General features: G+C 40.1%; 1 protein-coding gene across 1 annotated transcript in view; it reads right to left on the bottom strand.

Annotated features, from left to right (window-relative positions):
- Nucleotides 1-4,056: 4,056 nt before the first annotated feature.
- Nucleotides 4,057-23,855, bottom strand: part of STMN2 (stathmin 2) — a 39,836-nt gene continuing 20,037 nt past the window's right edge. The window contains exons 2-5 of the mRNA XM_059485423.1: nucleotides 18,504-18,599; nucleotides 17,699-17,871; nucleotides 7,744-7,935; nucleotides 4,057-5,416 (exon numbers count right to left, since the gene is read on the bottom strand). Of these exons, the coding sequence (XP_059341406.1) occupies nucleotides 5,357-5,416; nucleotides 7,744-7,935; nucleotides 17,699-17,871; nucleotides 18,504-18,599 (521 nt within the window). The 3' untranslated portion in view covers nucleotides 4,057-5,356. The remainder of the gene's footprint in view (nucleotides 5,417-7,743; nucleotides 7,936-17,698; nucleotides 17,872-18,503; nucleotides 18,600-23,855) is intronic.

The following is a 23,855-nucleotide window of genomic DNA, read 5'->3' as shown; positions in this document are numbered from 1 at the left end:
ACACACACACACACACACACACACACACATATATATAATGTGGGCTGGAATTGGTGTGGGGATGGAGAAAGAGTTCAGTGTTTTTCAAGGGGGACAGCTTCAAGGATGACCATGCTCTCTCCTTCGCTGGGAGATGAAAACTACTTTTCAAATGTACCTAATCTGCTGATGGTTTCTGATGTAGCTTCTTTTGCCCTTCCCTGTACTTTAGACATTGCTTTTATAATTGTCTCAGTCTCTTTTCTGAGCTGGCTGCTGTGCATTATGTTGCTTTCTAGACATATTTGAAGTTTCAGTAATGCAGGATTTACCATAGTCAGGAGTGCTTCTGATGGTGGTGCTGCAATAATTCTAATTCTGGCTGCTCCATGTTCCACACAAAAATATCAGTCCTTTCTTTGGACTTACAGCTATCTGTGGTCGTGCCACTCCTGTTAGAGAGGAGTTAAACCTAAAAATGTCTGGACTCAGGCTTCAGATTTCAAACCCACCATTTACCTCATATAAAGTGTAAACTGTGCAGCAGATGGGATGGATATTCTTCAGAGAAAATCCTTGCAATCAATCCCTGGTGTATTCAGAGATGCTCCCCCCTGTAAACTCTGACCACTGCATGGCAGTATTGCACCAACATCACTGTGTTACCAGCCCTGAGGCACGGGGAAAGTTGCCTGAAATTATCCCAATATCCCCCTGGTAATATCCCCTCTGCTGAGTGAATGTCTCCTCTTCCCACCACTGGAATATGCTCAGGACAGAGCCTGTGGTGCAAGATGGATGTGGGGCTGCTTGTTCCTGTGCAATCTTTGCTTCTCTCCATCTAAACCTGATGGGAGGGTTTGATTTGACATGATGGGATCTGGCAACAGTGGGATGAGAAAGATATTCGTGCTGCCCTAATGTCTCACTCCTTCTGGGAGAGGGGAGAGAAGTTCCTCTCTTCTCTTCATGGTTTAGGTGCTGGGAGTAAAACTCTCCTGTGCTGATCACAGAGCCCATCTCTCTGTCAGGGCTGCTGGGCGGCAGTCAGGCAGGCAGCTCTGAGTGTGTGTATAGTGCTGCTGTGCATCAGCCACATGTTTGGGGATTCTGGAGTGAGGGAACAGGCAGACATTGCTATTTGGCTATAGAAGGGTTAGCGTTTTCTTCCAGTCATTCTAAAACAAAGCAACAAAAAACCCTTCATCTGACAAGAAGCATAATAACAAAGGGGAGAGAAAAGGCATTGTTTTCACGTTCTGAACTGGTGGTGGATTTAAACCATACATCCAAACCTTCTGACTCTGGAAATATTTGGAGGTTGTAGCAGGGTTGGTCTCTTCTCCCAGCTAACAAGCGACTGTACAAGAGGAAATGGCTTTAAGTTGTGCCAAGGGAGGTTCAGATTGGACATTAGGAAGGAATTCTTCACGGAAAGGGTAATTAGATACTGGAATGGGATACCCAGGGATGTGGTGGAGTCACCATCCATGGATGTATTTAAGGAAAGACTGGGCATGGACTTAGTGTCATGGTGTAATTGACATGGTGGTGTTTGGTCATAGGTTGGACTAAATTGTCTTTTCCTACATAAATGATTCTGTGACTCTGTGACTCTGATATTAGGAAAATTTCTTCACCAACAGGGTTATCAAGCACTGGAACAGAAGTCACTGAGTTGCCATCCCTGAAGGTATTTAAAAGATGTGGAGACGTGACACCTAGGGACGTGGTTTAGCGGTGGAGTTGGCAGTGCCAGGTTAATAATGCCAGGACCCAATGATCTTAAATGTCTCTTCCAACCTAAATGATTGTTGCGATTGTAATGATTCTATGAATTGGTTTGACCATAAATTTTGTGGCTTTGGTAGGACCACAAGAAGTGTGACAGGTTTGAGCCATTCCTGTTTGATTACTCAGGCTGTCGCCTCGTGGCAGCTCTGACACAACTGATGATTTAACCAAGAGGAGATCTAACCTTAACCACACCTGGAGTGGCAGTCCTTGGACCTGCAGAGGTCAGAGGCCAGAAGTGCCTCTCTAGATGTGCTGCACAGCTCTGCCCTGCTTCTGAGGCATCACAGAGCCCAGTGAAAGGAGGAAACATCTGTGTGGTGCAATGCCAGTGCTCCAGCCTCCCTCCCGTCCTGTGGGAGGTCTCAGGCAGTCTGTGGAAAATGTTCTGCAGCTCAGCAGCAGCTACTCCCAGCTCATGGCAGGGACTTGGGCATCTACAGTTAATCAAACAAGAAGCCTAATTTTTTTGATCTAAAAGCCCTGAACCCTCTGGTTGCCATTGAATTAAAAAAGCCCTGTCTTACCCAAATGGTAATACTTTAAAAGCAGCTGTTTTATACTTATATTTTCTTACTTTTCAAGGAGATTCTTTATCTGAAGCTACACATGAAGAGAGACCCACGGCCAAAATACACTTTTGCTAGCACAAGCAGGGAGGAGCTAAAAACGCAGTACTAAAGCAAAATATAAGGAAATGTAAAGAAGGAGTAAAAGAAGGAAATGGCTATTCTGCAGGTCTCCAGATATTTCCTTTTTTTGCTATTAGAGATTAAATAGGCAGTGCATTTGCAAACAGGCTTTCAAAGCATAGTTATACATTAATATGAATGAATTGTAGACCCTCCACTGTTCAAAGAGCCAAGTGAGCAGGAGCAGAGCATGGTTTGTGACCTGGGGCAGCAATGCTCCCACTGTCTGGATCTTCACTCTTTTCCCTGGTGCAGCCTTGGTGCCTGTCAAGAAGCACTTAGCAGGCAAAGCACAGTTCTGTGACAGAGTGAGAGTGTGCTGGGGACCATCCCAGCTGGCACTTTGGGTGTGGACACCCTTTTTTGGGAGGAAGAGAGTTGAACCCCATGGCAGTGATGCAGGTTGCCCTGCTTGGCTCAGCAGCAGAGATTTGTTCTTGGCTTGTTCTCTGAGCAACCATAGCCAGGAAGACAAACAGGAAAAGGTCTTGAAGTACTTCCAGAATTTGTTAAATCAATGGAGAGGGAAAACTGTAAGTGGCTTGCCATTGGGAAATGAAAACAGAGTCCACAATCCCTCAAGCTAAGATCCTGGACCTTAAAATTTAATTACAATAATGTCCTTTTTTTTTTTTTTTTTTTTTTTTTTTTTTTTTTTTTTGGGGCTTAAAGCAATATACAAACTTTATAGGCTTGGCAACATTGAAGTTCATGTCTTCCAGACTCAACGTCTGCTATCTGGCTCCCATGCCAGGTTTACTTCTGGTAATTTCATGAGAAAGATAAGTAATTTAGCTGCTGTAACAAGTTGGAGTACTCATTTCATTCTGTGGTTCTGAGTTCACTGCACACAGAGTTGAGCTCACAGCCTTTCTCCACGTTCAACTTCTGCTGCTTTTTGACTGCAGGCCACCTCTTGGCCCTGAAACAAAATGATCTGCCAAAATAAAAAATTGACTGCTGCAGACGTAGAGCATAAAGTCCACCTCTCTGAAAGAGTGAGTAAATGATGCAACTTTGATGACTTCAAATAATTAGTTTAGTTTTCTACTAATCCTAGGGATAATTCTTTATCACTTGTCCGGTTAAAAATGGAGTCTAATTCGATTTTACATCTCAGCTCTGTAGCTCAGCAGGAACCCAAGTGATTTTGTTCTTAAATAAATCCTATAAATTAATGTTTTCCACCCTGAAAACCAATGTGTTAACACTCAGGATCTTGTTGTAGTTATTGATGTATGTACCCAGAGATAGATTATTTACTTTTCTTTCCCCAGATTCCATTTTCCCCCCAATGTTGAGTCAGGATTAAGGATTGCATGTCCATGTGTATATAGCTAGTTCTTTTTTAATAAACTCAGTGCTAGAGGTCACATTTATAGGCTCAGTTTATATGGTAATCTTTAAAAACAGCCAGCCTAAGCACTGGAAAATGCATAGCAGGGATTAGTCCCATATTAGCAGAGAAATAGGCTTGGTCTATTAATAATTGTTTAAGTCTCATTTCCATGCTTTTATGACCACATTAGGTTTTCCCCTTACATGGGCACATGCCAGAGAGGTAATGGAGCAAGAGAGAAGAAACAAGCCCTTTTTCAGTTCACAGAACCCCAATTCTTTATTAATCACAGCTTGCTCACAATGACATACAGGAAAATAGCACTAATGAAGAGTAGAATATGCAGGCAGCAACCTCCAGGGGGGGTAGGGACAACTTCAAAACTGCAGCTATTTTGGGGATGATGTGTTGGGTTTGGTGATATTGTACTTGGCACAAGCACCCTGTCTAGTCATTCCTCCTGCTTCAGCCCTCTTAGTCCTAGATGTCTGTCCCTAGGTAGGATTGGCTAACACTGAAGAGTAAAGGTCATGATGAATGGAAGTCAGCAGTGTCATAAAAAAACAGTAACAACTGGCTCATGGTTCCAGGTGAAATACTCTGTAGCCTCTTGTACTATTACGCATGTAATGTGGTAGCATCAGATAAGTATCATAGATCATGGCACCTACAGATAAAGCCACTTGATGCTATCTATTAGTTGCTCCATCAATAAATTTTCAAGTGGTGAATTAAGCTCACTTTACAATTAGCATTTGTATGGCTGTTTGGATAATCCAAAACTTGTCATAGCTTGATGGTTACAACGTGCCTCTTTTAAATTTGTCTCAAACCGATCTTGCTTCATTTCATTCTGTTGCACAGATGTTTTTGTTGCCTCTCACCTCAAATAGTTGAAGCAACAAACACGCTACGTGGCGATTCAACCTCAATTGTACAGCACAGTACAGAGCCCTGCAGCATAAGTTGCATTTGAAAAACCATTTTAAGAGCCTTTTGTCTTGGGCAGCTGAATGTGAAGTCACAATACCTGTGATCTAGTCACTGTTTCAAGAAAGCTTATAGATGGCAAAGCAGTCTAGGTTATTAGGCAATGATTGGCCTCTAGCACCATAGAACTACTACTGACCTCATGGTGGGTTGGAATGAGAAGTCGCAGGGAATGGAATTAGACACGAGGTGCTTCAAATGAACAGACCCAGCAAATTCAACCGAGTGGAAATAGACAACATCAGAAGCCTGTTACAGGACATGTAAGATTATGAAATAACTTGCATAATGCAATAATTGTATTTTTTAACAAAAATGTAAGTATTTACAAAATAAGATCCAAGTTTTTTAAACATCAAGCAAATCATTCTGCAAAGAGACCGCATTGATTTTGTTTTTATTTTTTTTTGTTTCTTTTTAAAGTTTTTTATTGAGTTCTTGTTTTTACCTTTTTTTTAAACCACGTCATACATTTCCCATACTTATATCGCATGATCCATAATAATATAGGCAGGGGGAGTTTACTAATGGTGGGGATGGGTCACATCCACCATTGCTTTTTTCAGCCAGACAGTTCCACCTGGAGCTCCTTGTTTCTACGGACCTCTGCAGCATGCCTCTCCTGGAAAACATCAAGAAAAGAAAAATCAAATCTTTTCTCATTCCCCCTGCCCAGGGAGGTCCAAGCTGACATGCTCTTTAGGTCATGCATTTGATGCTTGTGCAAAACTTGTTTCACAGCACAACCATCTTTAAAAGAAGCAACACAGGAGAGGTGTCGTCCACCAGACCAGCCTGAGGCACATTTTGTGTTTACTTTCTACTCCTGCTCTGGAGCTCAGTCTTTTATCTGATATGGTCTTATAATCCTCAGTGCCTCACAGAGTCTCATTTAAAAGGGCCACATAGAGAGGTGCTGCTTGCAGCATAAAATGTGCCACATGCTCACATTTGCCCTTTGAATTCCTGGATATTCAACTAAATATAGGGAAGGATGAGTGAGGAATTAATTGCCTGCACATTGTATGTTAGTTACTCTGTTATTTGTAGCATTTAGGAACTGTAATAAAGATGCAAGAACTTAGTTTCAATGAGATAAGTTAATCTGAACATCTCGATAATTTCCTTAGTCTGAACACTGAAGCTACCTGTCCACTTGAGTCTTTCTCTGGCTATGATGAAGAATATCATCTATTGCACTAACTTAACCTGTAAATCAGTCCTTGAAAGATCTGTAATACTGAATGCTAGATTTTATAAGGGATTTGTTGCTTGGTGATCCTATTAACTGCAGCATACAGAAGTTATTTCTGCAGTAGCTTGCAGACACCAATTCCTTGAGGAACCCACATCTCAGTGTAACTTTAGAAGACTTGGAACAGATATCTCACTTCTTTTTCTGTATATTAAGAATTCACTTTTGATGTTGGCAAATTATGTCTGTTTTTTATGTTTTGGTGTTGGCAAAATTGTATTTTAAATTACTGGTCAGTGCAAATGTTTCCAAGTAAGTTACTGTCATCTTTCCTCAGAAGTCTTTCTTGGGTTTCATGCATATATGCTGTCACATTGAGGGTTAACAGTCTGTTAACATTAACCTAGGACAGAGAGATGCATCAGCTGTCCTTCCCACTTCCTTTTGGACTTTGAGAATAACTAATTTGCTTTTCCTTTTTTTTTTCATAAGGTCTTGGAATGTGTCTGCAAATGAAGCTAATGCAAAAATGTCAAGCAATCTGGGTATAGCTCTTAAGCTCAAGAATCATCCTGTTTGTGTAGTTTCTTTCCTACTCTCAAAGACTTTTGTCTCCATCACAGATGTAGAGGTACTTATGAAGATCGCCTTGAAAACCTGAGAGCTATTTTCTTTAGCCAAATTACTATTGAAATAGTGTATCAGAATATATTAGAAAGTTCATTATTGAGACAAACAAATGATCATTCACGCAGAACTAATTAATTTTTTCTTAACACTTCTAAATCTTTATTTGCATGTTTCTCTCCCTTGTGTGGTAGGTTTTTTTTGGAGAAAGGCATATTCATCTTGCATCTAGGGTTTGTGATTCCCTGTTTCCTCTGGATGTACCAAAGATCTCCAGGAAAATTTACTCTCTTCCTTGCAAGACTTGGGGAAAGACAGACCTCTTTTGCTGTATATGAAAGTTTTTTTCCCCATAATTTTTCATCTTTCTCCTCTGAGAAACCAAGAATTACAGACATAGGGCAGTTGTTTGATTTGATCAGTGACTTTTCTTAGAAGCTAAAATCTAAACACAAGTGACCTTTCATTTGTTCACAGAACTTCTTAAAAGCTAGAAAACCAGCCTTTCTCTAGAGGCAGTCCAGCAAAGGGCCATGAGGATTAAGGAGCATCTCTCAGTCTCTGCTGTGAGGAAAGGCTGAGAGAGATAGATTGTTCAGTTTGGAGACAGCTCAGGGGGATCTTACAAATATCTATAAATACCTGAATGAAGGGAACACAGAGCCAGGATCTTTCCAGTGGTGCCCAGTGACATGATCAGGGGCAATGGGCAAAAACTAAAACCTATAAGGCTTCCTCTGAACATCAGGAAAAACTTTGTCATTGTGAGGTGACTGAGCACTGGCACAGGTTGCCCAGAGTGGAATTGGAGTCTTCATTCTTGGAGATATTAAAAAGCCACCTGGACGTGGCCCTGGGCATCTGGTTCTACGTGGCCCCCCTTGAGCCTGGGGTTGGACCAGATGATCTCCAGAGGGCCCTTCCAATCTCAACCACCCTGTGATTGTGTGACTGTAGCACTTCAGTCCTTTTCCAAAGGGCGTGGGGGGTTTAGACAGGCATCAGTAGCTCTGACTTAAAAATAGCTCAAGTGTAGCAGCTGAGATATGGACTATGCACATCATCTTTGCAAAATATTGATTAGGTTTTCCTCTCTAGTCTAAGGTGAGGAGTGATGGTGTGGTTACCTTCTCTTGGAGGCGTTCAATAAGAGCAGCTATATTAGCTTCACGGTTTTCTTTGATCTGTTCCATTTTCAGTATCAGCTTTTCCTCTGCCATTTTGCTGAAGTTATTGTTCTCCTCCAAAGCTTTTTGAAGCACTTCTCGCTCATGTTCTCTCTTCTCTGCCAGATGTTTCAGCACCTGGGCCTCCTGGGACTGGAAACAGAGACACAGATTGAGAAGAAATACTCATGTGGAGCAAAGCATGTTGCCAAGGAGCACAGTTCCTTGCCATAGGGCAACAATTCCCTGAGTGTGGAAACTGTGTAAAGCTTGCTGCCTTTTTTTAGGAGGTTACTTTGTGACTGAGCTAGGTTAGCTTTAGGTTTAGAAGCACGGGCAGAATGTGGGGTACACGCCTGAGGGAGCAGCAGCAGAGAAATGTCCGAAGCACTTCTGTTAACAAAAATGCTGCGGTGCTGCTGCCCTGGCTCGTCTGCATCGCTGCAGCGGTTGCTCAACCTCTGACAGGTGCAGTCTCTTAGCTACAGACATTTTATCTTTAGAGATAGGCACCTGAGGTTGAAGAAATGTAGAGTCATTTCTGTGGAGATTACTGATGCAGGACAGGTGCAATTTTCACCCAGGCTGGACTCTTCTATAATGTGCTTGAATAGTTAATAACAGGCTTGGAAGTTTATTGACATGAAAGACAGGCAGCATCAACTCAGACAATGTTTCTTCCCATTACACTTATATTCAGATTAATCTCACTGATTAGGAAGAGAAAATAAGTGTTTTATTGCATAGAAAATACAAAAAAATTTTAGTTAAAAGCTTTTATTTTTCAAGGAAGATGAAAACTGTGAGTAGGAATTAAACACATGCAGTCCATGCTTAATATTGTGTTCTTCCTTCTCTCACTTCTCAGAAGCTTTGTTATGTGTACTCAACGAAATTTCTAACAGGAAACCACTAATCCTAGGAAAGAAGCCAAAAACTTGCAGCATTGGGCCCATTCTCCAGGCAAGTCTAGTTGAAAAGACAGTTATTTGGAAAAGATGAGCAACATCATGTGCTTTTGGATAAAATAAATGAGAGGCAGCATGAGAAGAAATAGAAACACAGAGAATGAAATAGGGCACTGGGAGGCTAATTGTGTATTTCAGTGCTGATCCCAAGGCTCTGTTGCCATTGTGATCCATAAAAATGAGTTAGTTTATAGTCTAAATTAAGGGGTTTAACCATTAATTACAATTAGTGGTAATGAAACATTCAAAATTCTATCATGTGGCTTTAAATGGACTGAAAAAGGCTGCAATTCTTCTATATGAGCAAGACTCAACTAGGAGAAAACAAATATTTTAATGAAAGTAAGATATGCATAAAACCAAATTCACTGACAGGGCAAATAAAGGAGATTCTAGAAAAGGCTGCAAAGGCAAGGCAGATCATCTTGCAGCAAAATGTTGGGGTAAAACACATCTGGCTTTGAAAGGCTGTAATGGCCTGCTTGAGATGATAGGAGAGAGCCACTTCCCTCCATCCTTATCACTTAATGGGTTTCACCTCTGACCTGGCTACAGGCTCATTTCTCCATTTCCCAAAATGATCCCTGGAGCACCTGCTGGCAGGAAGGGCCTCCTGGAAGGGCTGGGACCTCCCTGAGACTCTTCCTGGCTCCTCTCTCCCTTGCAGCATATGCTGAACAGAGTAATATAGCAAGCACTTTTCATGTCTCTGACTCTGTTGTGCCAGATGAAAGATGTTGCAAATGGGAAAAAAACTCCTCAGATAGATGAAGCCAAAAGCAGACGGAATTTCACTGATGGAATATAGAAGAAGGATGAGCCAAAGTCAAGTAGAGCTAGGCAAAGAAGGAATTTTGTAGAGCAATAAAAAAATCATAAAAGCCCCATAAGTTTAATAAAAATATCAACATTTTAAATAATAATATAATAAAAGTAGTTTATTTTGGAACACAATGTTTGATTTCAGATACTTAGCATTTAAAAGTTCTTAACTGTAGGTTAATTTACAAAGTAAAAAAGTTATTTCAAGAGATCCGATGCAATGTAAACCTGAAATAATTAAATATCTTCATCTCTTTCCCACTTGTGGACAAACCTGAGTGGCCCAGTTTGACTAGTGCTTCTAAAGTTATTCTGCATTTTCTATTTAATTTACTACTCAACAGAAATCTCTCATCTACTTTTGGAAAAGTTACAATCATTAAATTTTGTTTGCTGATATGAATTTTGTGAACCCTTTGCTTAAATGATCTAAAAGTAATGGATAATCTGGGAATGCATTTCTCTTCCTCTAGGGAGTTTGAATAGAAAAGACACCATCAGAGTAATTATAATGTCCTTTCCCATGAAACATTTCAGAAGTGACTTGTAAATTTGAAAGGCTAGCATTTCATGGTGTTTAAATATGCATATATAATGAGTTATAAAATCAGACCTTTTCAGATTTGGAAAACAATTTTCAAGGACACAGCCATGTGCTAATAAAAAGTAAGATTTGGACCATGCAGATAAGAAGCATTTTTTAAAAGAGCATTTGCTTTCAATGGAGGTAGCAAAATGCCTTTGAGATTTTGAGGCACTTGCCCATTTTTCAAGATTTGTTTTCTTCATTCAAACCTTTTGCCTTCTGGAAAGACTTTTTATCATAAATCCTGGAGAACAGTGAAAAATTAGAGCCTCATATCAAAGTACACGCATTTCTGGATGCTGTGCTGGCAAACAGTACATTCAAAAGTAATTTGTCCTATAATTAATGATAATGAAGAAAATCCTTATCCTCTAATTCAGTATTTACTGGATGCAAATTGGGTTGGCACCAGAAAGAGACTGCTTGAAAGCTGAACCAGGCCTCAGGAAGTGACTGCAAACCCCTAATGTGATTTTCCTGTACAATACGTCTTTAAGGGCACATTGTGACAAATTTTGAGACAGGAAAATCACTGGCACTGGTTCAAAATAAAGGAACCCCCCTCCCTGCCATGAACATCCACAGGGTAGAATGTCATTCAGACTGATGTCCCTTCTCTAATGGCCTTGTACCCCAGCTGTCAGTCTGCTGTTTCCCTGGTGCTCAGATCATTCTGAAATCCCCTTATGACAATTCTGGAAGGCGCCTCCTATGTGTTTGTACTGGATTGTCAAATTATTTTCTGTTTCCAGCCCATTTGGCAAAAGAACTTGGCCACCCTGTCTGTTCAAAGTCTACTACACATCCAGAAATGGGTAAATGAATGACCATGGATACCCAGGGGAGCTGGGATTAATAGACTCCCTTTGTTGTTTGTCTTGGCTTTTAAATGGCTGTGTTTGGACTCACACAGCTCCACAGTGATGCAGGATTCCAACATACATAGGAGGTTTTCATTTCAAGTTTATTTTTGACACTGTTTGAAGCGCTAGAAGGGATATTTTCAAATTTTTGATAGTTCTAACACAGTTGTATATTGCTTATGGTGTTTCTTACACAGATGTGGTGAGAAAATGAAAAAAAAAAGGCTGTTAGCAAGATGAAATATAAGGAAAACTAATAAGGAGAGAGAAATACGAAATGGTGGAGCAAAAAAAGCAATATTCAAGGGGGAATATTCAGAACACTTCTTAAATATAACAAGGCATAACCAATGCAGCTCCAGCTGCAGCATCTAGTGTTACATCACAGAATCAAAGCTTCATAGAGTGTCTTGGACTGGAATGGACCTTAAAGATCATCCAGTTCTAACCCCCAGCCAGAGGCAGGCACATCTTCCTCTAGACCAGGTTGTGCAAAGCCCCATCCAACTTCATCTGGGGCACTTTGAGGGATGGGGCACCCACAGCTTCTCTGAGCAGCCTGTGTCACTGCCTCAGCCCCCCACATTAAAGAGCTTCCTCCAACCATCTAATTTAAATCTCCCCTCTTTTAGTTTAAAACCATTCTTCATTGTTCTATCACTATCTGTGTTTGGAAAAAAACCACTTTCCCTCCATTTTACAAGCCTCCTTAAGGTACTAAATGGCCTCAAAATAATGTGGAGAAACAAAAATATTTATTTGTTAATAATTAAATATGGAGGAATAAAAATACTAGAGAATAGTCCTGCTACAGATACCTTTGCTCCAAGAAACATACTGATGTGCTAAAACTGCAGGCAAATTCCTCTCCTGTGATGTTCAGGTCATATTTATTTAAGCAATCATGTGCATCTTCAGTTTTCAGAGATGAGTGGTTCAAAAGGAAATCTACATCTGGTACCTAGCTGGCCAGAGATAGATGCAGACTACTAAGTACTCACTTCATGAGCAAAATTAGTTATGGAAACTGGCTTTGGAGATATATTGTTTAATTATTACTCACATGAAGAAAATTTTCCTTATCTGAGTAAGAGCTGCTTTATTTTCTCACGTCTATCTATCTATCTATCTATCTATCTATCTATCTATCTATCTATCTATCTATCTATCTATCTTTGTTTGACAGATATATCCAAATATTGAAGTAATTGATACAGAGATAAAATTAATTCTTTATTGCTCTTAAACAAGAAATGGGTTCAGACAACTGCTTTTAAGCTGGAAATTTCAGCTTGAATGTATTCAACCTCAGATAGCAGTACTTTTAGTTACTAGGGCGTCTGAGTGCTCCTCTTTCACAACACATTTGTTCACTGACTGTTTTTTCTTTTTTACCAATGCAGTTATTCAGAAGAAGCTGCAGTGATGTTGGTGTTCCTCAATACAGTGTGTATCTAAGAGTAACTATTAATGAGCAGACTGTGAAGACAGGAGGAAAGGCTCCTACAGCAATGTAAATGCCAAGGTGAAGCCTTGGTATGGTGACTTGAAGTACTGATGTTTTCAGTGGAAGGAACTGAGGCTGGAATTTTTCCATGTAAAAACATGGGAATAGTCTCAAATTAGACTTCTCTCAGAAATATCCATTTGGCAGGAGAGTCAGAGACATGTGATCTGTAACTATGGGTGAAGCTCTGCTTCTAGTGAAGCTAGATAATGAAAAATTTTTCTTAAATTTAGGTGGGGATTTCTTTTTCAATTTATTTTTGTACAGTCTGCCAAACAACCTTTGAGATGTGGAGTTAAAAAAAAAAGCCCTTCCATGTTGTGATTCAAGAAAACTCTCTCTTCCTCGGCTGGCACAAAATTGCTGCTCTCATGGTTTGACCTGCAGGGCTGAACAAGGCATGTTGGGGACATGCAAGAAGTACCACCTGAGCCTCTGCCCTCATGGTCTGCTGCAGTTTGAGGCCTGGCATTATAAAGTTAATGAGGATCAATGTCAAATTGTCTGATGGTTGTTCATTAGTGGCAGAGAAGCCCATGGCAGAGTGGGGAGAGAATATTTGCCAGCATTGGGATGTATGCTCATGGCTCCATGTGCTCCAAGACAGACCCTGGTGCCTGACACCAAATCTTCTCCTTCTTGGTAGCAAACATTTTCCTACAGACCCACATTCTATAGGCTAATGTGTGGTTTTGGGTGAGGAGCCGTGAAGTTTCTTGGAATTTTTGCTATCTTTGATTTCTTTGGTTACTTAGGAGTGAACAACTGTGTATTGGCACACTATGGTATAAATCAAAATGTGACAGAAACATCTGTTTCTGGTGCTGATTACACCTATTACTGGGACCTTTACATGGAAAAATGCTTCATGCTCTGTTACTTCTCCACAGAAGCGCAGCTGAGGGCCAGCAGCAATAGAAAGGAAGATCAATAGGTGAGCAAGACAGGAGACATATGTCTTGGGCATTGCCTATCTTCATTCCCATTCTTCTCACCTTAAAATTTGGTGGGAAAGGGTAACAGAAATTAGATGGAAGAAGAACGGTTGACTTTTGACAGGGAAGGAGCACATCCCTTCTCTGCCTGTCACCTGGAGCAGCAGTTCTGTAGGTGCCATGCAATGTCCAGGGAGGAACATTTGTCCCCAGCTCTGCTGCCTTCCCTGCCTTCCCCCAGCAGCCTCCTGTACAGAACACTAAACATGGATGGAGAAGCAGAGATGGTTTAAGAGTGCCAAGAGCCCCCTCCGGGCAGGCTGCTGGCTCAAAGGGGCAGTGAGTTGGGTGCTGAAGCCCAGCACTGAGTGTGTTCCTGAAGCTGGCAGAGATGCCCTGGGCTGGCTGCAGCTGTGGGGAGCATAGTGAGCCAAGCCCAGGCTGGACAGCAGGCTTGCCTTGTGGCATTTCATCGCAACAGCATTAAAAACCCAGGAAGCTGGAAGTCTGTATCCAAGAGCATGAAATTAAAAAAAAATATGACTGTTTTCCTGCATTCTTGTCACACTAAGCTCTAGGGATAAGCTTGATTCAGTTTCAACCCAACACAAAGCCATTAAAAGGATTTAATTACATACAATTTCTCGTCTATAATCCACAGTCTAGAAGAAATGCACATCCCTTTAGTGTTTCTTTTCTATGCTACTAAGTAAATTGAACACAGACAAAATAAAAACAAATAATTTGATATATGCCCCTTGAAGTCTGTATACCACTAATAATAACAGCTGAACATTCAAGGTCAATTGGTAAAAATTGATAAATGTTAAATATCTGTAAGGAAAACTTCTGCTGCATACAATGTCACAGTGCTCTAATTTCTTAACTGAGAAGGATGAAAAGATCTGTCTGATTATCCACCAAGGTAGGAAAATATAGCACATATATGCCAAGAAAAAAAAGGATAATAATGACATGCTGTAAGGAGGATTCTATAATGGAAAGGACTAATCTGTAACTAGCCCAAATTGGCTTTGCTGTGTAATGCAAAAAATACTAAATGCCTCAGGTGAAACTCTCTGAGAGTATGAGGTCATGGCTGTCAGGTGAGGTAGAGAAAATGGGAGAAAAGGAAAGGAGCCCTGTAAAAGCTTACTAGGAAATAAACAAGAATGACAAACTGGAAAAAGCCTAAGCAGGAGACTGCTGAAGTGCATGTATTGCTCTAGACGGTCTCATGAGTTTGAACATTTATTAATGAACACTGCCTAATTAACAGAGCAGAACCTAATTCCTAAGCAGCGTAAAATTCGTTAGCAACTTGTTTTCCAAAAAGGCAATTCTCATCCATTAGTTAAGCTTGATTTGAGATAAAATTGTGCTGGAAGGACATGCCTGACAGCTTTGTACATAGATTGAAAAGTATGATAACAACAGCCATGCTTGCTTTTGGAAAAAGCCTGGTTTGTCTAGCAGCAGAAAGTGGAAGAAGATGCTGAGGGAAACTCTAGATGAATTTGGGCAAATATCTCTAGCTTTCAGCAGTCAGCAAGTTCCATATTTCCTGAGTCACAAGTTCCATTCACATAATTTCCTACAAGGTAGTGCTCTATCAATTTTGCTATTATATTCTTGAACCAAATAACATTTTAATAACCTATAAACAGTCTGTGATAACAAATATATCTTAAATAAACAATATATGAAAACATGATTCCTTTTTGAAATATCTGTCTGATGATTTCTTTGAATGTTTTGTCCCCTTTGGATTGAGTGAAATAGAATATAATTGTTCCTATTCATCTTCCCATTACCATTCATGACTTTGTAGACTTATATTTTATCTTTCATCTGTTGTCTCTTTCCAAGCTGAAAAGTGGACTGTTTAATTTATCTTCTTATGGAAGATTTTCTGTTCCTCTAATTGCTTTTTTATCCTTCTCTGCACTATGCTTTATTGGGGCAAAAATGAAGTCAATAGTTAAGATGTGAGAACACCAGGGATTTTAACAGTGATGTAAAGAAACATTTTGTTCTGTTCTTTGTTCCTTTCCCAGCAATTTCTGCTAATGTGGAGGATCTTGTCTATTAAAATAACTCAGTTATATGTTCATTCAAAATGAATACAGTATCAAGGGGAAGAAATGGCAGGTGTCTCTATTGCTATCACTGATTACCAATCTATTGCATGATGAGTTTTTCTTTAGGAGGAAATGAACAGTAATAAAATCAATGGAATGAAATCTCTGAAACATTCAATTTGTAATTTCCACCAAGTATATGCATAATATCAGGCCTTTTATTGCTGTCATTTCATTCTGTGTCTGTATCTTTACTTGAGCATTTGTACTCAGCACACAGGAACTTCACAGACTGAGTTTTTGGGGAATATCATAACTTGGATGAGTGAGAGCTCACCCCTCTCTGCAGGTGCTAGTGCAAATGGAAATTCCTTGGATATACAGTCATGTCCTCTTACTGAAATGAATGCTCTGCAGAAATATTTGTTTGAAAGAAGGGATAGTGCTAATGAGTGTGTGCTGGAACCACAGAGTCATTGTTAGCAAGCCAGCAAAAATGACAAAAGTAGCAACACTGCAGTTATCATCTAGATGAATTGTTCAAATTAGTGAGGTCCAGAATAGTCAGGTTTCACTTTAAATCCAAACTATGTGCCAGGTTTTAAAGCCCTGTCAGTAATCCAAATCTACTGACTTCAGCAGACACATAACAAACCACACCCCAGAGTAATCATTCCCTTGAGGTTCTTGGCAGTGACCCTGATCTTGTCTGACAGCAATGAAAGAGAATGGAATTGCTTTTCCTGGCTCTCTGTGGCACAGATGCTGTACCTGAACTTCTGTATATGTTTTTGATGACATCAGGAAAAGCTGTGTTAACAGCAGTTTTAACAAGAAATTACATTGTTTAAAAGAGAAATAAATGGCTTAAGAGACATATAAGCTTGTTTCATTTTCAGAAACCCTCTATGAGGGACTCCATGGGCAGGTAGAAGGGGTTTCTAATGCCTATTTAATTGTGCAAGCTGATTTCCCACAAAATAACATTGATCTCCTGGGTGAAGGACACAGCCCAAAGATCCTAAAGCTTCTGCTTCTCTCCTTTTGTTTATTAGCAAAAAGAAACATGAATTAATCAGGACAATATATTACCAATTTTAATTTTTCTGTGGTCATTGCAGCCAGTCATGACTTTTCTGAAATGGTGCAACACAGCACAAATGCTTTGTGTATATAGAACACTGATAATTTCCAGCCTGGCAATTCAGGCTGGTTATGGTAAGTTTCTCATTGTCATCTTCTGTTTTTTCTAATCTGGAGTTTGTCTTTTTCTCTTTGTAAAAAGTAAAAAGAAAAAGCAGCCTGATTTAGCTCTAACTTAGAGAAAAGGAAGACCTCTTCAACACATCAGTCACGCTGAAAGGCAAATAAGCAGTTAATGGGTATTTCCAGCTGCCTTTGTGCCAACTTTTGTGAGAAAGGTGTAACAACTCTTCCAAATGCCATGTGACAAACTTAGTGATTATGAAACAGAGTTTTACCATTGTGGGTAGGATCATAAAGAGGGGAAGACATAGTCTGTGCAAAACCCTAGAAAGCCAATTACCATCACTACTGAAACTGCTAGAAATGTCTCTTAGCATCTGTGCCATGCTAGTGTCTTCATTCAAGTGTGTGGGAATGATCCCAAACTCACTCTACTCAGGGTGTTCCTCTATATTGCATAAATAAGATATTTTAGCTGCCTTATACAGACCCTGTGAATAATTTCCATGGATGCTACGAGGAGTCAAGATCTGGTAGCACCAAGAGCATCTGCTTGAATTGCAGATCTGCCTCTTAAACTCAGACAAAATAATTGCACTGGCTTTGATGCCAGTGCAATTGATGCAGGGCTTTAATGCCCTGAATGAAGCATTAGTTATGCTCACATTGTAAGCAAGTGCATTTGAGCCCACTTGGCCCCTGTCTGAAGCTAGGTCTATTTTGTGATGCATGCTTCCCCAGCACTGAGACCAGTGAGGCTTGCTTGAAAGCTGCTGAAGGACAATGAACTAATTAATTTCTATAAATATATTGATGATTTTTGTCCATGCAGGCTACCATGACTCAGTGATGGCAATGGAAAACACACAAAGAAACAGGAAAACTCAACTGCTATTCTGTACACTAAATCATGTCTAGTTACTAGCATAATTTTTTAAGGAAAGGTACCTTTCTCCTCTCCTCTGCAGCCTCCAGCTTTTTCTGGATCTCCTCAAGAGAGAGTTCTTTCTTCTTTGGAGAAGCTAAAGTTCGTGGTGCTTCTGAGACTGGAGACGGCGGCTTTAGGATCAGTTCAAAGGCCTGGCCTGAGGCACGTTTGTTGATTTGTTTCACTTCCATGTCTGCACAACAAGGTAGGAAATTATAAGTCCTTAATACACCAGCAGTATTCAGGAGAGAAACAGCACTGATATCAGAGTAGGATCAGAAGCACAGACAAATTATTTAGCATCTTTGCCTTGGGCATTTTAAATGCAATGGCAGATTATGGGCTGAAAACTATTCTCGGGAGTACATTCCACTTTATTTGTAATTGCTTAATTATACCTTAATCTCATAAAGATAAAAATTTACAGCAATTTTGGATGCATATGAGGGTTCTGTGCCATTTTACGCCCCCTGCAAGCAATGCCCAAGCTGGTTAATTTTTTAGGCATCCTTTCATTTTTTCTTCATTTTCTTGGGAATTATGCCAGCTTTGAAGAACTGTAATTCTCAAATGGGGCGTAGGGAAAGAACAGCTCAGTGTGAGAGGGTTATTGTTAAAAGTTTAGTTAGCTCCTATTAGGAACAATATCCACCATTGTGGCTACTGCACACTGCACAGAAATTAATTGCCCAAACTAGCAATTAAATTATTAAATCAGCAAAATATTCACCAACTAATACTATGGACTAGGAGGACAACTGAGTCATTTCCCAGCACTAGCACATTTTCTGACCTGCAGGATGACTTCCAGTAAACATCACTCACCATCATATTTGTAGATGTTCATGTTGCGAGGTTCCGGGTAAAAACAGGAGCAGATCAGCGAGAGCATGGACAGCTCCTTCATCTTTTCCTTGTAAGCTGAAAGGAGAGATCTTGTTAGCATGCTTCACTTCCCCAGCTCCTCCTCTGAGAATCTTGAGCTGAGATGAGTGGCTGGAGACCAGAAAGCCTACTCCGTCACCCACCTCGCAGATTTCTCTAGAATATTTACTTTCAACTATTTCTTCTCAACATTGCACCTTTATCAAATGACAAATGAGATGCTCAGAACTGGCTTCTGGTCCCCTACATGACCTCAGTCTTGGGCATAATGCAGGCAGTCCTCTCTGATTTATAGAAAGTGATTTTGGCTACCAGGAAATGCATTTAGCATTGGAAGAGTGCCATGACTCCACTCTCCCCTGACAGGTGGAGAGACATGAAGCTCTTACAGTTCCTCTGATGTATCCAAATGCAATTGAGAACAGCTATGAAAAGCTGGCCATAGGCTAAGGACATTATTTCACAAATGAAAATGTCATCCAGAAAATTAAAAATAAAAGCAGAAATGAGGATACATTTATCAAATCATTTGCATAATGTCCTTAATATGCTTAACTACCTGAAACAAAGCTTTTCATTCCCCACTTACTGGCCAAAATATGTGGCTTTCATACTCAGGTCTAGTCTATATTAGCTGATGCCATTAATACCTTTGTAATTTACCTTTATGGTGCTATCTTTGCTGACTTTATAATGCCTGTAGGCCCCAGTCATGAACTGAGGAGGCTCTGGTCTAAAAATGGTCATACCAATATATAATCATTATGCAGTGAGCACTGGACTCACCCTTCCTAATTGCCTGTAAGTAAAGAAAACAGTCTCATACTTTGTCACTTGGCAAGCCAATGGCAGAGCCCAGATTGGAGCTGGCTCTTCTGGGTCCTGGGGCAGCACCCTACTCACTGCCCACACTCCATAACACATGGATGTTAAGGCAGGGTGCTTCAAAATTCATCTTTTGATGATGAATCACACAAACCCCTGCTATAATCAAAATCCCATCTACAGAGGCAGACACTCATTTGCTGCCAGCATGTGAAAATGTGGCTTAAAATACGTGTGGCTCAAAGTATTGTATTTAACAGATTAGACCAAATTAGCCCTTGTTGTTGCTAAAGGAAAATCTGATGGTCCTTGGATCTTCAAATTGTGGATACAAGTGAAATTCTCAATCAGCCTTTCTTATGGATGCTCTTGCGGTTTTTGATTTTGCTTTTCCTACTCAGAAAGAAACCTGAGATTGATGATGAGGGTTTGAGAGCCTTTGGGAGCTGCTCAGTATGATGGTATTTGAATAATCCATGGTTCAAGAAAAAATTTCTAGCTGCCAGTAAAGGATTAGATAATTTAATTAAGCTTTGCACAAGGGCCTCTTGTGCAATCATGTTCCTTGAATAAATCACCTAAAGGAGATACAGCTTTTCAGAAACCATTGGTAAAGGACAGGATTTGAGGTTAAGAACGTACTGAAGACTTTGCTTTCAGTGAACTTAGGCTGTCATGGAAGCTTGGTCTGGACATGATTTTAGTTTTAAAACTAAGTACCAACTAAGTAGCAAGGGATTACTCAAAAATCTTCTGAAGAGAAAAATCATGTGTGGTATTCACATGCCCTCTGAACAGAGAGAAGCAGAGAAAAGAATGATCAAAACAATTCTTATCTCATTTACTGTTCCTGTGTTTGTGTGCAAGTGGAATGCATTCTGGAGATTGTTTACCTGAGGTGACCAATTAGATCCATGTGTGTGAGTCGGGACTCTCGAACAGAGAGTCACGAGATTTTCAGTTCAGTAGTTAGAAGTTAGAAAGCAAGTATGATGTAGTATAGTATGTCTCTTTAATATAGTATAATGTAATATAATATAGTTTTAATAAAGTGAATGTTCAGCATTCCAAAGCCATAGAGCAAATACCAATAATTTCCCAGACATCAAGAACTCCCTAATTTTACTATAATCATGTCCATCTGATGTATGCTGAATTATGAATAACGATAAACATAATAAATTGTTCACTTAGACTTCCACACAACAAGCACACAGGTGTGGTTTTCCAGACGTTTCCCTGAGGAGGGCTTGCCTAGCCAGCTGCCCATACCATGGAATTGTATTCTTCTCAGCAGCAAGGTTGTGGAGTGGCTGCAGATCAAACCCTGGCAGATTGCTAAACACAGAGAAAATGGACACTGGGCTGTGTGTTAAAGACATGGCCATTGATGATACAGGCAGAATCTTGTACAAGATCTGCTGAATCACTGCTAAAATGTATATCTTGAAATATCTTTGTAGAAAAAGGCATGCAAAGCAGCATCCTAGGAATCTTGCCTTTCGAGGCCTTTGTTAATATTTTTTATCTTTGCATGACATTGAATATGTTTTGCTTCCTAACAGCATTTTAAATGATTAGAGAAAGGTAAGTTTTTCCCAGCTTGCCATCTGCAAAACACAGCAGGAGAAAGATAAGAACATTCCCAGCTCTCTTTCCTTCAGTGCAATGGCTCCACTGAAAACATGCTGGCAAAATCATTGTCTTAGTTCACTCTGGCCACTGGCAGAATTAAGATGACTTTCCATCCTTCACAAGAATTACTTTTTGCTTTTTTGTGGTATTGATTTAGTCTGCATTTGCCCTGCAGACTCCTTTAACTGTAGCTGGAGCTTGGCTTGAATACTCACAGAGGTTCTGGAGGCTTCTGCAGCCCTGGGAACCAAACAACCTTCCATGGTGGCAAACACTGGTTTTCCTGTTGTAGACTTAAGGGCTGAGCGTGCCAAAGGACCTCAAGTGGCACACACCTCCTCTGGTGTCCAGCATCAACATTGTGATGACCTGTCCCCCTTGATCAGGCTCAGCTCTGAATAGCAGGGGCCCTGCTTTGTTCAGCTCTCCTTTCCTTAAACACTTCCTTAATCCATGTTAAAAAATCTGAAAGCAGTAATGTCAGCCCAGTTGGTGGTCAGATAAAAATGGCTGAATTAAAATGGTCAGATTAAAAACCCATGTCATGCAGGTTAGACAGGGAGATAACTGTACTTTCCCAAATCCCAAGGGTTAGTGTTTTAGTAATGGAAGCCTGTTATCTCAAGAAGGTTTTCTGTTAAGAAAGCAGCACACCCAGACCACACAACCTAGGGCAGAGCATTTGTGCAATCTGCACAGGACCTCTTGTGTAACCTGAAAGAGGCACAAAAATTACCTGCCTCATAGTGGAACTCTTCAAAACCCTTGAAGACCAGCAGTGATTGCAATGAAGTTTATTTTCTAAATGTGTTTCCAATGGTTTTCTAATTATATCCCTCCTTGTGCAGTCATGTAGGCTACATATCATTCCATTAACTGTGCAAGTTAAATGAAGGAGAGTAAATGATGGTAATCGTAATACTGCAAAAGCTTTGATAGGGAAATTGCTAGGCAAGAACAATGTTGACAAAAGATGGCAACAGAATCTTTTTAGTTATATGCAGCAAGATCTAAATGTTTATATGCATTAAGAACACTGATTTTTGCTAAAACCAAAAATATTAGCATTTCTTGTAGTTTTGCTGTGAATATACTAGGTTTCATAGGTCTTGAATTCTGAAACTGTGTGATTATTCTAGAACCTCATCTACTTTTTAAGAATAAACCCCTCATATTCAGAGTTGCAGAGAAAACCTTAGAAATATTATCAAATGCCCCTAAATGTTTGACAGCTTCAGAAGAGATTAAACTCAGATGGCTTTGAAAATCAAAAATGCATGATTTTATTTTTTTCTGAAAAAGTCCCAAATGTATCTTAATATTATTGTTTCAAGCCAACCTCACCCTTTCTCTCCAACTTGTGGAATTATTTTTAACAGCTGTATTTAGAAACTGTGAAACAACTCCCCCTGTTGGGTGAACATCCATCTTCTTCCTTTTTGGGCTCTACTTGCTTGTCTGTCTAAGACCTTCAGGGGCCTTTTAAGGGTTCCAGTCCTAAAACTGATGAGCAAGAAGGGAAGGACAGCAGGAAACCATTCTAAGGATTTCATGCCCATGTTGTATAATTTTGGAGATCTTTTCTTGAGGCTAGTCTGGTCCCATGCTCTGAACAACCATTAGAGCCTGGCGCACAATGGATATACTGCTAATACACACCTCCCAGTTTCAATACCTATCAACTAAACTTGTTTGTGCTCCAAGATTGCTCTGATGTGTGAAACAAAGCATGATCAGCTGGGGTGTTTTGATGATCCTCTTTGGAAATGCTCTACTAATCTCAAATAATATGTTTATTCAGATATATCCTGCATTCTTCTGCTAATGACAGAAAAGGGCTGCACCCATTGCCAGTCCTGCAGCTCACCTGCCCAATGAATGAAGCTGCTAAGGTGGAGTGCTATGGCTGCCATTAGAAGCCAGCAACCACCTATTTACATTTACTTCTGGGAGAAATGGGAAGGTTAAGGAAAGCACAGCTAAACCCTTACTGTCTGTCCTCATCTGCTATCCAATAGCTATAAGGAATCTTTTACAGTTTACACTGTAAAATGAAAATCTGTCCTGACTGACAGGCCATGGACAATTTGGGTGACATTTTGTTCCTTGGCAAACACAGCTCAGACAGATTGCTGTGTCACAGCAGAGACCATTATTCATAAGCAAGGCTATTTTTAACACATGAAGGGAGAAAAGTGTCAATGTTACTTATAATTAACATCTGATATAGGAAAATGTGTTGATTATTTTTGCCTTACTGAATCTGGTCCACAAGTAAGAAATGTATTTTATACACACATTAATATATAGAAATATTAATCACATACATTATGTGTATACGTCACGTACATGAATTTGTAATGTTACTGTACTTTGACATTTCAAATACCACTTGCCAACTAGTTCTTGAAGTTCTGTACACCTGGAAGGAAAAGGAAACTGGCACATTGCCCATGGTCAGAGTGTGGAACCCATAACACAGCTCAGCCCTTGCTCCCTCGGCAGGAGCCTGTGGGATAGTTGTCCTTCTGAGACTGAACTGAAATTCTGCTTAGATTCCTCCTCTGGCAGACACTGAAGCATTAAGAATTGAGATTAAGCATGACATGCAGATAGAGAAGACCTATCACACCCATCCTTTATATGGATTTCTGATGGATGTTATTGACGATGTGGTTTGTTACAAGTGTCATTTTGGTAATGCTCCCTCTGGGGTGCTGGAGCTTTTGGTTTGTCAAGGCAATGCTTTAAGTCATATAATTTTGTGAACACCAACAGCCACAATCTGTTGACCAGTAATTTACAATTTCATTTTTACTAATCCATTTTAGT

Source organism: Ammospiza nelsoni, chromosome 1, assembly GCF_027579445.1.
Source record: "Ammospiza nelsoni isolate bAmmNel1 chromosome 1, bAmmNel1.pri, whole genome shotgun sequence".
NCBI lineage: Eukaryota > Metazoa > Chordata > Aves > Passeriformes > Passerellidae > Ammospiza > Ammospiza nelsoni.
This window is presented reverse-complemented; position numbering and strand designations above follow the sequence as displayed.